The sequence below is a fragment of the Plecotus auritus genome, assembly GCF_963455305.1.
Source record: "Plecotus auritus genome assembly, chromosome: 4".
NCBI lineage: Eukaryota > Metazoa > Chordata > Mammalia > Chiroptera > Vespertilionidae > Plecotus > Plecotus auritus.
The window spans coordinates 175,833,122-175,848,305 of record NC_137775.1 but is presented as its reverse complement, the minus strand read 5'-3'; the positions used below and the strand labels follow the sequence as shown (position 1 = coordinate 175,848,305).

General features: G+C 37.9%; 1 protein-coding gene and 1 pseudogene across 2 annotated transcripts in view; both read right to left on the bottom strand.

Annotated features, from left to right (window-relative positions):
- Positions 1 to 15,184, bottom strand: part of HDAC9 (histone deacetylase 9) — a gene marked incomplete at its 3' end in the record, with an annotated part of 846,383 nt that overhangs the window by 6,693 nt on the left and 824,506 nt on the right. The window contains exon 26 of the mRNA XM_080665383.1: positions 13,706 to 13,853. Coding sequence (XP_080521509.1) covers positions 13,706 to 13,853 — 148 coding nt within the window. The remainder of the gene's footprint in view (positions 1 to 13,705; positions 13,854 to 15,184) is intronic.
- On the bottom strand, positions 2,873 to 4,209 carry LOC308245975 (phosphatidylinositol N-acetylglucosaminyltransferase subunit H-like; annotated as a pseudogene). Its single transcript has 2 exons — positions 4,153 to 4,209; positions 2,873 to 3,523 (listed from the first exon to the last, which is right to left on the bottom strand). The product of its transcript is annotated as a phosphatidylinositol N-acetylglucosaminyltransferase subunit H-like (transcript).

Here is a 15,184-nt window from a genome sequence, read left to right as displayed (position 1 = left end):
ATAACAGATTTATGATGTCATAATTTACATCATTTTATATTGTGTATCCATTAACAAATTATACCTGTTTTTATACTTTTGTCCTTTAACCTTTATACTAGAGTTATGTGATTAACATGTCATCATCATTATAGTACTGGAGTATTCTGAAGTTGCCTAAATATTTACCTTTACCAGTGTGTTGTATATTTTCATGTTACTTGTTATCATCTTTTCTTTTCATCTTGAAGAATTTTCAGCATTTCTTGTAAGGCAGGTCTTATGGTGATGAACAGCTTTTGTTTTGGAAAGTCTTTATCTCACCTTCATTTCTGAAGGACAGCTATGCTGGATAAAGTATTGTGCTTGGCAGTTTTTTTCTTCATCACTTTGACTATATCATCCCACTCTTTCCTGGCCTGCAAGAATTCTGCTGTTAAATCCACTGATAGTTTTATAAAAGTTCCCTTGTATGAGAGAATTGTTTTTCTCTTGCTACTTTTACAATCCTCTTTTTGTCTTTGATTTTAGACAGCTTTATTATAATGTATTTTGGAGAAGGATCCTTTTGGATTGAAATTTTGGGCTGACTTATAAGTTTCATAAACTTGGATATCCAAATCCCTCCTCAGGTTTGGGAAGTTCTCAGCCATTGTTACTTTAAATAAGTTTTCTGCCCCTTTCATCCTTGTCCTCTCTTCTCCTCCTGGGACTCCAATAATTCAAAAATTGTTTGTCTTAATGGTACTCCAAAAGTCCAACAGGCTTTCCTCATTCTCTTTCATTCTTTTTCCTTTTGATCCTCTGACTGGATAATTTCAAATGATTTGACTTTGAGTTAGCTGATTCTTACTTCTGCTTGGCTCAGTCCAAAGTTGAGCTCTGTACTTAATTCTTTAGTTCAGTTATTATATTCTTCAGCTCTGAACTTTGGTTTGGTTCTTTTTAAGGTTTTCTTTCTCTTTCTTGTATTTCTTATTTTGTTCATCCTAATTTTTTTTGTCAAATTGTTTATCTGTGTTCTCATAACTCTCTGAGCATCTTTATAACAATTATTTCTAATTCTTTTTCAGGCAATTCATGTATCTTCATTTCTTTGGGACCAGTTACTGGACATTTACTGTGTTCCTTTGGTGGTGTCACGTTTCCCTGATTCTTCATGATCCTTGTTGCTCTGGTTCTGGGACAGGAGGACAGGATCAGGGTGTCTGCAGTGCAACCTCATCACTGGCAAAACTGGAGCCTCTTCTGTTCAAACACGTGGACTTGCAGGTACAATATATAGCTTTCTATCAGATGCGTCTCTTTCCTTCAAAATCATTTTATAGTAACCAGTTTTTTTAAAGTAGTCCATTTACTGCTTCCCACCTTCTATTGAATCAAATACACATGCATATAACTAACCAATTCTCTCCATGTCTTGAAGCATGCAAGTAGTGTTAGTAGCATAGCAAGTTGGGAAAATATCCTAGATTTCAAGGTTTAAGTCCCAGTTTTGCACTTTCTAAAAATTAACTTTGAGCAAATCACTATCTCTAGATGATCACTTTCTCTTTAAAATGGAAATAATAATTTCTGACCTAAGGGTTATGAGGTTCGAGTGAGTTAATTTAAGAGAACATACTTTATACACTGTAAAGTGTTAAATAGTTACAGAATAACTGTGTTATTTATGTCTGCCATTGTGATGAGTTATAGTAGCTCCCTTATCCTATCCATGGCTACCAATGTAGTTGGTGCTATTTTTACCCAATCTTTGTCCCTAAGTAGAAGTTTTATATGTCTAAATATTTTTAAAAGGTGACTTTTAAATAAATAATCTTTACAAAACACTTAGAAAATGAACTGGCTTGGGATGACCATTTGATGTTTGTTTTTGGTGAAAGAGTGAGAAGACATGCTCTGGAAATATGGGGGCTCTCTCCTTCACTCATCTGGAGAAGTGTGGGGGCTCAAGTTTACCTTGATTAACAAAAACACAGTTGTGGAAAGGGATGGGGGCAGGGGAGATATGAATCTTCATATCTTTGAATTTAATTCTATTTTTAATTAAGTTAGGTAGAGATATAGTATGGTCTAAATAAAACCTCTAAAAATAAATTTTAGTACAATAGTTCAACTAATTGAAAGATATAAACTTCTACTACAGTTAGCCAATTTAACATTAATGGTCTTCTTTCAATGAAGGGCAAACATTTTATATACTAAGGGAAGATTTAGTTCAGTCTACCAATCACAGGTTATGAAACTTTACACAAATAAAAATAAAAAAGAATTTAACTTCAGTTAAGATATAGCATAAAATTAAATTCTTTAATGGCAAAGAAAGCACTACTTTAAATGGGTATTTCATATCCTATGATTTTTAAAACAGTATTTAATTAATATTAATAATGTCATTTAGTAAGATACAGCTTATTTTATTATTGGTTTAATTTTTTTGGAAGGAGATCTGTTTATTAAGAGAGGCATCATATTTAATCCTGTATAGACACAGGAGCTGGGGGACAGAGACTAGTCTTTTGAAGGGCTGGACTTTTTTCTTAACTTTTATACAGTTGGAAATTATCTTTCTCAGGAGATATCAATTTCCCATTGTCTTGCTCCACTAATTTCAACAAAAAGTAAACTTGAACGTGCTTAGGAAATTCACGAAGTGCTCTTTGTCAACATGACTTTTGACATGTCCTTTCTTACGGTCTCCTCTCAGTTGGTGAAGTACACATACCTCACTAGGGAGCACTGAAATACCAGGAACACTTTGCTCAACATCACACAGTGATCTGGGTTCCAGTTACCTGCTCTGTGGCTCTCAGGTCCACTGCATCCACCCTGGTTCCTAGGACCAGGTGCACATGATGGTTTGAATACAGAAAATACACCAGCCGGGGGCTTAGGAGTCATTTCCCACGGAAGACAGTACAGGCCTTCTGAATGCCGGGCTCATGGGCTGGTGGATGTGGCTTTCCGGTGTGCCAGGGTCTCCTGGCAGCTCCTGTATACTTCAATCAAGCAGTCCAGCTGGGGCTTGGCACTCTAGAAGACAGGTACTACTTGGGATATGCCATTTGTTTCCACCGGATCGTTCAATAAAATGCAGAGGTAGGCAATCATCTTCTGCATGTAAATAGCCCCATTAACGATAACATCCTTCCCCTTGCCCACCTCAATGAAGGTGGTGCTTTCTCTGCCAGAGGCATAGGATGAAGTCATCTGGATGCCAAGGGAATCAGTGATTAACAGAGTCTCCTGATCAAGCTTCACACAATGGAGGTAACCAAGCACGCCTGTGAGGGTGATGACTATGGCAGTGGAGAGAATCATGCTGTTCTTGCAGAGGGTGAAGAGCCACCAGCCACAGGGAGCAGGTGACATTGGTGAGCGAGTGCAGTGAGGGCCGAGTACAGCTGAGGCAGAACTCGCGGCAGGACGGGGAGTAATAGATGTCCGAGAAGCTCAGCTCTTCCTCTATGGCGGGACTGCATGCACCCCTACGGTCCACTGCTCTCTGCTCTGGCCGCCGCCACAACCACCAGCCCGAATCCTTACTGGTTTAATTTTTTTTTAATTTTTATTTTTTATTGTTTTAAAGTATTACATATAGTAGTACATATATCTCCTTCCCCACCCCCCACCCATTGACCTTCCCCCAGCCTCCCCTACCCCCTGTCTTACTGGTTTAATTTAATCCCTATATTCTACTTCCTCGTCCTCCTCCAAGGCAAGCAACCTAATGCATGCATTGTACACGATTTTGTTCACAAGGCATTCTTCAATGTTATGTACTACTGTTTTGTGGGCATATACAGTATTTTTATTTTATGCAAATTTTATTTTTATATACTCAGGCATAATTAATCTTGCTTAATATTCTCACTCAGTGGTGTATTTATGTTTTTCCAGTCTGTAGCTGCCAAGTGCTATGTAGCATCTCCATTGCGTATATTCACCACATTTTAACTATTCATTCTCCCAATACTGAGCCCCGGGTTTGACTCCTCCTATCTACCCATCATTAATAAAGCTGTAGTGAACTTCTTAGAACATGTATTCGAATGACCCTCAGTGAGAATGTCTTCAGTATACATTCCCAGGAGCATGATTACTATGTCATATGCTTTGCATATACTAACTGGTAGTAAATTGCTTTCTAGCATGGCTGTCATAGTTTACCTTTCCACAGCTGTGAGGGCTCGCTCCAAAGCCCCACATCTCCCCAAAAGCTGGCATGCCTCCGTATACTGAACTTTTCATTGATTCAAGAAATAATTAGTGAGTATATAGTATGCATCTGGCTCTGTTCTAGGCACTAGAACTACAGAGGAGACATAAAAAGTATAGCAGGGGACCTGATCTAATTTTGGGATTGATGGTCAGTGGACATTCTCCAAGAAGAGAAAGAAATATTGGATCTGAGATCTAAAGTATAAGTGGAAGAGAATGGAGAAGTCAGTATAGGGTTGGTGGGAGTATAAGGAAGACAAGATAAGTAATCCAAACGGAGGAAAGGGTATGTGCCAAGAACATGAATGTGAACGTGAATATGGCTCTTTGGAGAAAATTTGAAACCACAATGAGATACTATTGAATACTCACTAGATAGGCTTAATTATAAAGACTGATTATACAAAGTGTAGGTGAGGATATGAAGCAACTGGAACTGTCATTCATTGCTAATAGGAATGAAAAATGGCATAGCCCTTTTGGAAAGCACTTGGAAGTTTCTTACAAAGTAAAACATATGGCTCCCTTGCAGCTCAGCAATTCCACTTCTAGGTATGTATCAGAGAAATTGAGTGCTTCTGTTCACAAAATAAAAATGCACAAAATTTCAGAGAGATAGGTTCTTCAAAAAATTAAAAATGTCATTACCAGGTGATTCAGCAATTCCACTTCTGGGTATATATCCAAAAGAAATGAAAACAGGATCTTGAAGAGATACTTGCACGCTCATTCACTGAATTATTCAGCCATATGAAAGATGGAAGTCTTGACATATGCTACAACATGGATGAACCTTGAGGACATTATGCTAAATAAAGTAAGCCAAGTCACAAAAAGGCAAATACTGAATGATTCCACTTATATGAGGTATCTAAAGTAGTCATATGCTTAGAAACAGAAAGCAGAATGATGGTTGCCAGGAGCTGGGGTGAGGGGGAGAAGGGAAGCTATTGTTAAATAGGCTTAGAGTTCTGTTTTACAAGGTGAAAATGTTCTAGAGATATGTTGCACAACAATGGACATATACTTAATGGTAGTTATTGTACACTCAAAATGGTTCAGATGGTAATCACCATGATGTGCTTTTTACCACAATAAAGAAAAATCAGCTCAGTGGATAGAGCATTGGCCTGTGGACTGAAGGGTCCCGGGTTCAATTCCGGTCAAGGCAAATGCCTGAGTTTTGGTCTCGATTCCCAGTGGAGGGTGTGCAGGAGGCAGCGAATCAATGATTCTCTCTCATCATTGATGTTTCTGTCTCTCTCTTCCTTTCCATTCCTCTCTGAAATCAATAAAAATATATTTAAAAAAAGAAAAATCATAGCATCTTTATTTATGATAGCCCCCAATGGCAGAGGACTTGAATAGACATCTTTCCAAACAAGACATACAGATGGCCAACAGGTATATGAAAATGTGCTCAACATCACTAATCATCAGGGAAATGCAAATCAAAACCACAATGAGATATCACCTCATACTTGTTAGAAGGGTTATTCTAAAAAAGATAAGAAATAACAAGTATTGGCTAGGATGAGGAGAAAAGGGAATCCTTGTGCACTGTTGGTGGCAATGTAAATTTTTGCATTGACACTGAAAAACAGTGTGGAGGTTCCTCAAAACATTAAAAATAGAACTACCGCCAAAACCGGTTTGGCTCGGTGGATAGAGCGTCAGCTTGTGGACTGAAGGTCCCAGGTTTGATCCCGGTCAAGGACATGTAACTTGGTTGCGGGCACATTCCCAGTGGGGAGTGTGCAGGAGGCAGCTGATCGATGTTTCTCTCTCATTGATGTTTCTAACTCTCTATTCCTCTCCCTTCCTCTCTGTAAAAAATCAATAAAATATATTAAAAAAATAGAACTACCATATGATTCAGAAATTCCACTTCTAGGTATTTACCTGAAGGAAATGAAAACACTAATTCAAAAAGGTATCTGTACCCTCATGTTCATGGTAGCATTATTTACAATAGCTAAGTCATAGATGTAACCGAAGTGTTCAATAGATAAATGCATAAAGAAAATTAGATACACACATATAAATATACATATATACACACAATGAAATATTATTCAGCCTTAAAAAAGAAGGAAATCTTGCCATTTGCAGTAACATGGATGGACCCTGAGGGCATTATGTTAAGCGAAGTAAGTCAGACAAAGAAAGGCAAGTACTGTAGATCTCACATAGGGAAGCTAAAAAAACCCCTAAACTTAGAGAGACAGTAAACAGATTGGTAGTTGCCAGAGGTAGGGCAAAATGGGTAAAGGTGGTCAAAAGGTACAAACTTCCAGTTATAATTAAATGTAAGCCCTGGGAATCTATGTACAGCATGGTGACTACATAGTTAATAATAATGTGTTGTATATTTGAAAGTTGCTATGAGAGTAAATCTTAAAAAAATTCTCATCAAAAGAAAATAATTTGTAGCTACATGTGGTGATGAATGTTAACTAGATTTATTGTGGTGTTTATTTACCAATATTCACAAATGTCAAATCACCATGATGTACACCTGAAAGTAATATAATGTTACATGTCAATTATATCTCAATTTTAAAAAGCAGAAATAAAATTAATAACTCCAAATGGGAAACAAGTCAAACACTCATCCACACGTGCATGAATAAAGAAATTAGGGTTTGTTTATACATTGGAATCATGCATTATAATAAAAATGAACAAACTGCTGACTGAATGGATTTAAATACATTATGCTTAGTAGAGTGAAAGCCAGGTAAAAAGCAATATATATTACAATTCCTTTTAGATTAAATTCAAGAAGTAGCAAAACTAATCTACAGTGTTAAAACTAAAAAAAAAAAAAAAAAAAAAGGTTACTTCTGGTGGGAGTGGCATTGACTAATAAGATGCACAAATTAACTTTCTTGGTGATGAAAATGTTTTGGATCTGTTCTGGGTGGTGTGTATGTGACTATGGAATAAGTACAAATATTTTGATTTGTGCATCTCAGGTTTATCAGGTATATCTTAGCTTAAAAAAATGAAACAAGGTCATGTTGGAAAGCAGATCACCCACACAAAGAGGAAAGATGTCAGAGATAAGGCACAAAATGAAGGTAAGCATCTGATCATGCCAGGCTTATGGGTCCTGTTAAGGATGCCAATCTTAATGCTAATGGATGGAAAGGCATTTCAAGTGGAGGCATGGTAAGATTTGCTCTCTAGTTGTTTTTTGACTTGTTTGCATGAGCTCTCTGATTGCTGCGTAGAAAATAGATTTAAAAAGAGGCAAAATGTATATGGGAATTAGTAAGGCAACTACTGAGAATTTGGATGAAAGATGAAGGTACTTTGGATTGTGTTAGCAGTAGATGTTAAAAAAACAGCAACACAATAGTCTCTCTCTCTCTCGGCTGCCTTCCTTCTTATTTACTAGGTAAAATCCTACATTTTCTTTCACCCTGGCTCATTTGTCCTAATCCTATGATTTGGTCCCTAGTTCTTGGCCAATGTTAGGTCTTTTTTCATTCTGCAGCTCACTCTATTAAAATGACTTGTCACTTATAGTTGATCAGCATGTCTGATCCTGTGGTAGGAAGAATAACAGCCCCAAAAGATATTTATAACCTAATACTGGAAGCTATGAATATGTTGCCTTGCAAGACAAAACTAACTTTGTAGATGTACTTAAGGTTAAGGACCTTGAGATGGAGAATTATTTTAAACTAGAGGCCTGGTGCACGAAATTCATGTTCTCTCAGCCTGGCCTGCACCCTCTCCAATCTGGAACCCCTTGAGGGATGTCTGACTGCCAGTTTAGGCCCGATCCCAAAATTGGCAGTCAGACATCCCTATCGCAATCCGGGACTGCTGGCTCCTAACCGCTCACCTGCCTGCTTAATCACCCCTAACCACTCTGCCTGCCTGCCTGATGTCCCTAACTGTGCTCCCCTGCCTGCCTGATTGCCCCTAACCGCTCTCCCCTGCTGGCCTGATCGCTCCTAACTGCTCTGCCTGTCTGCCTGATCACCCCTAACTGCTTCTGCTTTGGCCCCCGCCACTGTGGCTTTGTCCAGAAGGACGTCTGGAAGACGTCCGGTCTATCCGGTCTAATTAGTATATTACCCTTTTATTAATATAGATTATCCTGGTATGTCTAATGTAATCATAAGAGTCTTTAAAGGTAGAGAATCTTCTTGTTTGCTTTTTATTAAGCCAACTTTCCTAGCTTGTTTTCTTCAGTTCGAGAGAGATGTGATGACTGCCGAAAGGTCAGGGAGATATAAAGTTGTTGGCTTTCAAGATAGAGGAAGGCGCTCCTGAGCCAAGGAATGCAGGCAGCCTCTAGACACGAGAAAAGTCAAAGAAACAGAGTCTTCCCTACAGCTTCCAGAAAGGAACCATACCCGTCCAGCTTCTGATTTTAGCCCAAGAGATCTGTGTCAGCTTTCTGACCTTTTGCCACTTTAAGTCACTGAGTTTGTAGTAACTTTTAAAGATAGCAATTGAAAACTAATACAATCCCCAGGTAAGTAAATGTTTTGAGGACTGCAAGGAAGCTTTGTGACCCTGGCTCCCAACATTTGTCTCGCACATAGAAAAAAATCAGGAAGTGTTTAAAGAATGCACAAACCAGATTTTCTTCCTCCTCATTCTGTAAGTTTGAGGATAATCCTGTGATCGGCCAGCATCCCTTTTGTATTTTCCTTCCCCCATAAAGACAATTCCTTTTTTCATTCCAAGAAATACTTGACCTCCCCTCCTTCCTTTGTTGTGTTTCCCTAGTCAATCCATGTTTATGATGCGAGTACTGTGATTCTGTTTAGTCAACATATTTGAAAATGCACATTGTCAATTAGTACTATGAAAGAAAATAAAGGTAAAATACACATTTTATCTCACAAAATTCATAAACTCATAAAATTATAAAAATGCTGATTCTCTAAGAAAACATAATAAACAGGGACAAGAAGAGCTTAGGTATCACAAAACGTTATGTTATCAATGTTATGTTTAACAATGTTTTGCCTTCTATCTTGGATTTATTCATTCAATAAGTATTTGTTTATTACCTTCAATGTATCTGGCATTGTGGAAGTTCTTAAATCAGCTAACCACAGATTAGTTAACTGAAACAACTTATTGCTTAGTGATTATTTGTCAAAATCTTGTTTTTCATGACTATTCTATTGATTTAACCTATGAACAGTTAAACATATAAATGCCCAGGTACAGTCGCTATATCCTAGTATTATAGATCCCTATGATGAATGATGTATTAAAGGAGGGAAAATATAGAGCAAAGTGAAGAATAAGAGATATGATAGAAAACAATAATAAAAACCAACCTTTACTGAGTTCTTACTGTGTGTCAGGTGTTCTGTTAAGTTCTTAAGATGTATTTGTGTCATTTCATTCTCAGAACCTTGTGAAATTTTCCCTTCATTTTGAAGACAAAGAAAATAAAGCCCAGGGAGACAAGTGACTTGCCCCTGACCAAACAATTACTAAGTTGGAGATTATTATCATCTAGGCCAGCTGATTGCAGAGTCACACTCTGTTCTTCCTCCGTGATTGTAAGATGATAGCTGTGACAATACTAAGTCAGACTTCACACATGTTGCAAGACTGCCTGTTCAGCACTGAAAACAGAGATTAAACAGATGGTCCCAGGAAGAGGAGGAAAAAGATAATAAGGGACAGGCTATCTTTCCTTTTCCCAGGAATTTCCAAATCTCAGCCCACCTTTCAACTAAGGATTTGTTGACACTGGATGAAAATTAAGAATAAAATTTATATTGGTTTGTTTGTGTAGTTAGATAAACAAGTACTCAAAATAATGGTATCAGAGAGAAAAGTCAGAAACTTTCATACTTCGTGCAATATTTTAGTGTCTAGAAGCCTTGGAGACACACTCCTAAAGGATGGAAAACGAAGTTGGTTTTCTGAATATATTAGACATTAGACATGAATGTGTATTTTTAATAGTGGTCTGTATTTCTATATGAATCTTCAGATAGAGGAAAATGGGGTTATCAATGTCCTTGGCACTACAGATAGGCTATTCAAAGCTAAAGCAGATGATACTCGGGATTTTCCAGTGTATTGTTACACTTGTTTTTCATACTCATGAATAAGATAGTTACTCAAGATACAAAATGGCCTGCCATATATTTCTCATGCTTTTATATGATATAATGATTTGAAACCATCTCATTCATGAGAGAAGTTATCTGAATTTGAAGATGAAATGATTAAATAAACAACCAAATCAGACTGTATTAAGGAAACATAACACAATCCATGTTATAATCAATAGGTCAAACTCACATTTGATAAACCTAACTTTCAGTTGTGTTTCCAATAACTCGATAGTTGAACATCCCGAAGTCTTACTTGACAGAGGAACCTTTCTCTTGATTTTCAGCAGATTCTGAACAGGTATCCAAGAATAAACCTGAATACTGCTTTGACCTTTTCAAAGCAGAAGCATTTGAAACACATATCTGACCAATGCAAATTATAATCTTTTAAAGATACAGCCTCCTGGCCAACAAAAAAACTCCTAAGATTACAACTCTCTTTTAAAAACAATATGCTGTAGATGACCAGATCTATTTGCTTAATATTCTTTGAACATATAACTTGGCCTACTTAATTTTTTTTCATATTTTGGTTTTGTTTTGCTTTTGCTGATCCACCAATCATTTTTCCCACTCAAGTCCTTTGCCATCTGAAAATTAGGTTTTGAAAACTGTATTTCAGTCAATCATTCCCCAAATGAATCCCCAAATATCAACATTTTCTAATAATGTATTCTTCATGGTCCGCTAATGAGTTATAAAAATGAAATGACTGTTTTTCTTTGTGTTGTCGTCTCCACCCCCATCCCCCATCCAAGAAAAATGAACAAAAAATACTTACAATGGTTCTTAGCCAGGAGCATTTTATCCCTTATTCACTAGTGGTAAATGAGTCAGATATGAGTTGGCCAGGAAAAGAGCTGCTTTACCCAAAATCTTAGTACAAAATGAGTCATCTCACTCCAAACACCAATATATCCTCCAAAATAACTGGCAAGAATATCCTATAAAAAGAATCTTGCCTTCACCCTTTCCATCCATTTAACTCTCTGATTTTTCTAATTTTTCAATTTCCTGTGCACTTAGAACATTGCATTCATAACAAAGGCCCAATAATATATCCACCTTTCTATCTCATTCTGAAAGTCATCTTTCCTATATTGAGTAGGGGGACAATTCAGATAGTATTCCCCTGAAAAGGAATAAATGCTCCGTGGCTTTCAAGGTTTCTCTCTGACTGTGATGAAATCCATGCATGGTTCAATAGAAATGCAAAAGCCAGTTCTAGAATAATTTTTCTTTTTCTCTGCTGAAACAGTGAGTTCAAAGCCATAGAAAATATTTCAAGCAAAACCATTTTCCTTCCCACAAGAGAAATCAATCAAAATTGATACAGTCTGTCTAAAACTGATAAACAAATAAGAGTTGAGGCAGCAAATGTCAGTTCTGCTTCCCTATATGTCAAAACATTCCCATTCCCATTCCCATTCTCTCTCTGCCATGACATGGAGCTAAAAAATCACTGTGAACTGAAGCCAGGGCTGAGTCCCTCTGGATCAGTACAAGTCAGGCATCCTGTTTACCTGGGTAAACAAGCACACGTACAGAGCTAAATCCTGCCAAAGTGCTCAGATTTTTTCATTACGTACGGCTCATTACATGACTGATTATTCTTTTTTAAAAATTAATTTTATTTACTTATTTAATCCTCACCTCATGATTTGTTCTTATTTATGAGAGAGAGAGAGAGAGAGAGAGAGAGAGAGAGAGAGAGAGAGAGACATGGATGTGAGAGAGAAACATGGATCGGTTGCCTCCCGTATGTGCCCTAACTGGGGATTGAACCCAAAACCTAGGTATGTGTCCAGACCTGGAACTGAACCTGCAAATTTTTGGTGTTTGGACAATGCTCCAATCAATTGAGCTACCCAGCCTGGGCATTGTTATTCTTAATTATTCCAAACTCTGCAATTTAATGGGCAAAATTACTTATAATTCATTTCACTCAGGCTGGAATTTAGCTTCATTTCTCTATTTTAAATGAATTCTCAAGCATTGCTATTCTCTTTTTATTATCCAACACTAACAGATGCTAGTTCCCTCAGTTTTATAGCCCTCAAATGACAGACACTAACTGGATTTGGCCTTGGGAATAATTGCAACACCTTTGGATTATGAACTTGGTTCAGTTCTTAGCTGGGAACGGCAGGGGGTTAGTTCATATTATCAAAGACGTAAAATAAGTTTTCCCTTATGTTCCAGATACCCATATGATGATGCCTTTTAATACAGTACTGTGCGACTTTTCTTTCCCTGCTGGTAATCTGTTATTTAAGTGGTTATGGTAGGAAAAAATAAAAGTGAAATCCCCTATTCAGTGTATCTCCTGCTCTTGACCAAAACAAGATGTTAAATCCATTAAACTCTGAATGCTCAGTAAAAGAAAGAAAGCTAAAACTGTTCAAATTTGTGCATTCTTGGGAAAATTGCCAATGTATGTACTAGTAGCAGGATCGGTGTAATTAATGGTGATGTTATTTACAGAGGGAGTCCAATTTCATTCTCAGAAGTAATTTTCAAGTGCAAACTGTTCAAACTGAGGAACTGGGGCTTTGAAGTCAGCTGTAGAAAGCACCAATATTAATGGACAGACATTTATGGTGTCTTTGGTCATAGTAGACTCAAAAGAAATTCTGCCTATAGCATTGTCTGTAGGATAATGCGATGAACACCAAATTGCATAAACCAATAACATTTCTTAAAAGGAAAATAAGCAAATGGAATCTTACTAGTATGTCAACCTTATTTCCCTCCCTGAAAGCTCTATTCATTCATATGAAGACTAACTGAAATCAATCCCTTCTGATCATACTGTGAAATAAAATCAGACCCACGTCCACACTTTTCCTTTACACACATTTCTTTCTCCTTTGGAGGCAACTTCCATCTTTATGTAATTGTTGCACCTCAACAACAGTCACATAAGAGCTTGTATGTATAAAGGCAATCCAACTGACTAACAATACCTCCAGCTTCTACTCTCTTTTTCTGTTGGTTAAATCAGTAATTTCAAAAGGATGAGAGAAAGAAAAGAACATCTGGAAAAACATAGATAACTAGGGATAGAAGGTAAGCCCACAAGCAGCTCTTTCCATAATAATCTGCACGAAATTATCCAACAAGAAGTGATTTTTCTCACCATCTATCTCATCCCTGCCATTTTGCTGTGAACTGCAACCACATGCTCCAGCTCATGTTTCTCAGGAAAAAGGAAACAAATGAATGAATTCTTGACAGCGGACAGCATGTGCTGGGGCATCTGTGGCTTTGGAGAAGACAGGTGGTGGAAGGGGAGGAGACAGGTGAAGGAAAGTCTGGAGCGGGGTTCAGGAATGTGAATGATGAGCCTGGAGATTACTGACCTTAATGATTCCCCCATGCTGGATCCATACCTGCTATCTTCTTGAGCGAAGGGCTGTTCCACATCCACTGTCAGGGAGGCCAGGGCAGAAACGGTGTCTGTCTCCTCTTGCAACTGAGCCCCAGCCAGAGCACAGCCCCTTGGCACAGCCACCATTCTTACTGACTTCCAGTACTTGCCTAGGAAAACACACACACATGCATCAAACTTTATTGGAATTTTAGCTAGAGCAGTATTAATCAGAATACTCATCTAGGTCCAACCCAGAGTAGCTGTTAAGTTAAAATTCACCATGCTATATATACATGGTTGTAATTTGGTTTCTTAACTGTTATGATTAAGTCTTTGACTCAATCTAAGAATGCCAAATTGTTAAGTGCTCATATTCCCAACTTGGAGTCTCTGCCTTGCTCAGAAGGTAATAAGTGAGGAATAATCCAGGTCTAATGAACTCACTCTCAGATTGACAGCTGTCTCTGCAACTTAACGAAGCAAATTCTGGGCACTGTGCCCCCTGGGAAACCCTCAAGAGACTGGGAGGTAGAACTCTCGGGGAGAAACTGAATGAAATAGTAATGTTGAAAATTGCTACTTGAGCCATTAACTTTTTTTAATGAGGTTGGAATATTAAAGAAAAAGAAAAGCCCAGAAATGCCAGCATGAATCGAATGGCAACTTTGCCAGAACAATCAGGTTTGTTAGTCCTGGATGTTCTTTCTTTCTTAACCCCAGGGCGTGTACTAGAACAATAATTGATTTAAAACTTTAATATATGTACTGGCTGACGTTGGAACCCTTCCATATGTCACAGGGATGTTTCTTTTTTTTGAGGCAGGGAAGGAGAATGAGAGGAAAATAGGAGGTCATTTCATGAGAACATGCCAGTGGGATAAATATGAAAGAGCAGAGTTAATGACCTTCTTGCAGGCCCTAAGCTATTTGGGGGCGAGTGTTTTGTCACCCCTTACCAGGTTAGAACTACCTCTGCAGCCTGACCAATTAGGCAGAAAGTTGGCATACATTGTTTCCTTAGTTACAAAACACACACACACACACACACACACACACACACACACAGAAAAACAACAACAGCAACAAAACAAAACAAGTTCCACGAGAGAAGAAAGGCAAATGGATGAACACTGGATTGGAAAGGAAGATAACTGGGTTCTGGACCCAGCACCACCTCATGGTGACAACACTCTCCGGCACTTTATCTTGGCTTCTCAGAGCAAGGGGATGGCCTCAAACTCTTTCCAGCTCTTACTAACATTTCATGATTGACCTTTCCTCATCTTCCTGCTTCAGAGAAATGAATGTCCTGTCAGGGAAGGAGACCCAGTCTCCTCAGCTTCTGACATAGTTGTCTACTGTTGTGATCACCTGGTCTGACCAAAGCCTGAGAATCATAAAGCTTTTAATTTGGACCACATCATAGCAGTTTTAACTATGAATGAACTCACAAACTATTTTTTGAAAGCTAAGGCTGTGCCAGATGTTTAGGACACAA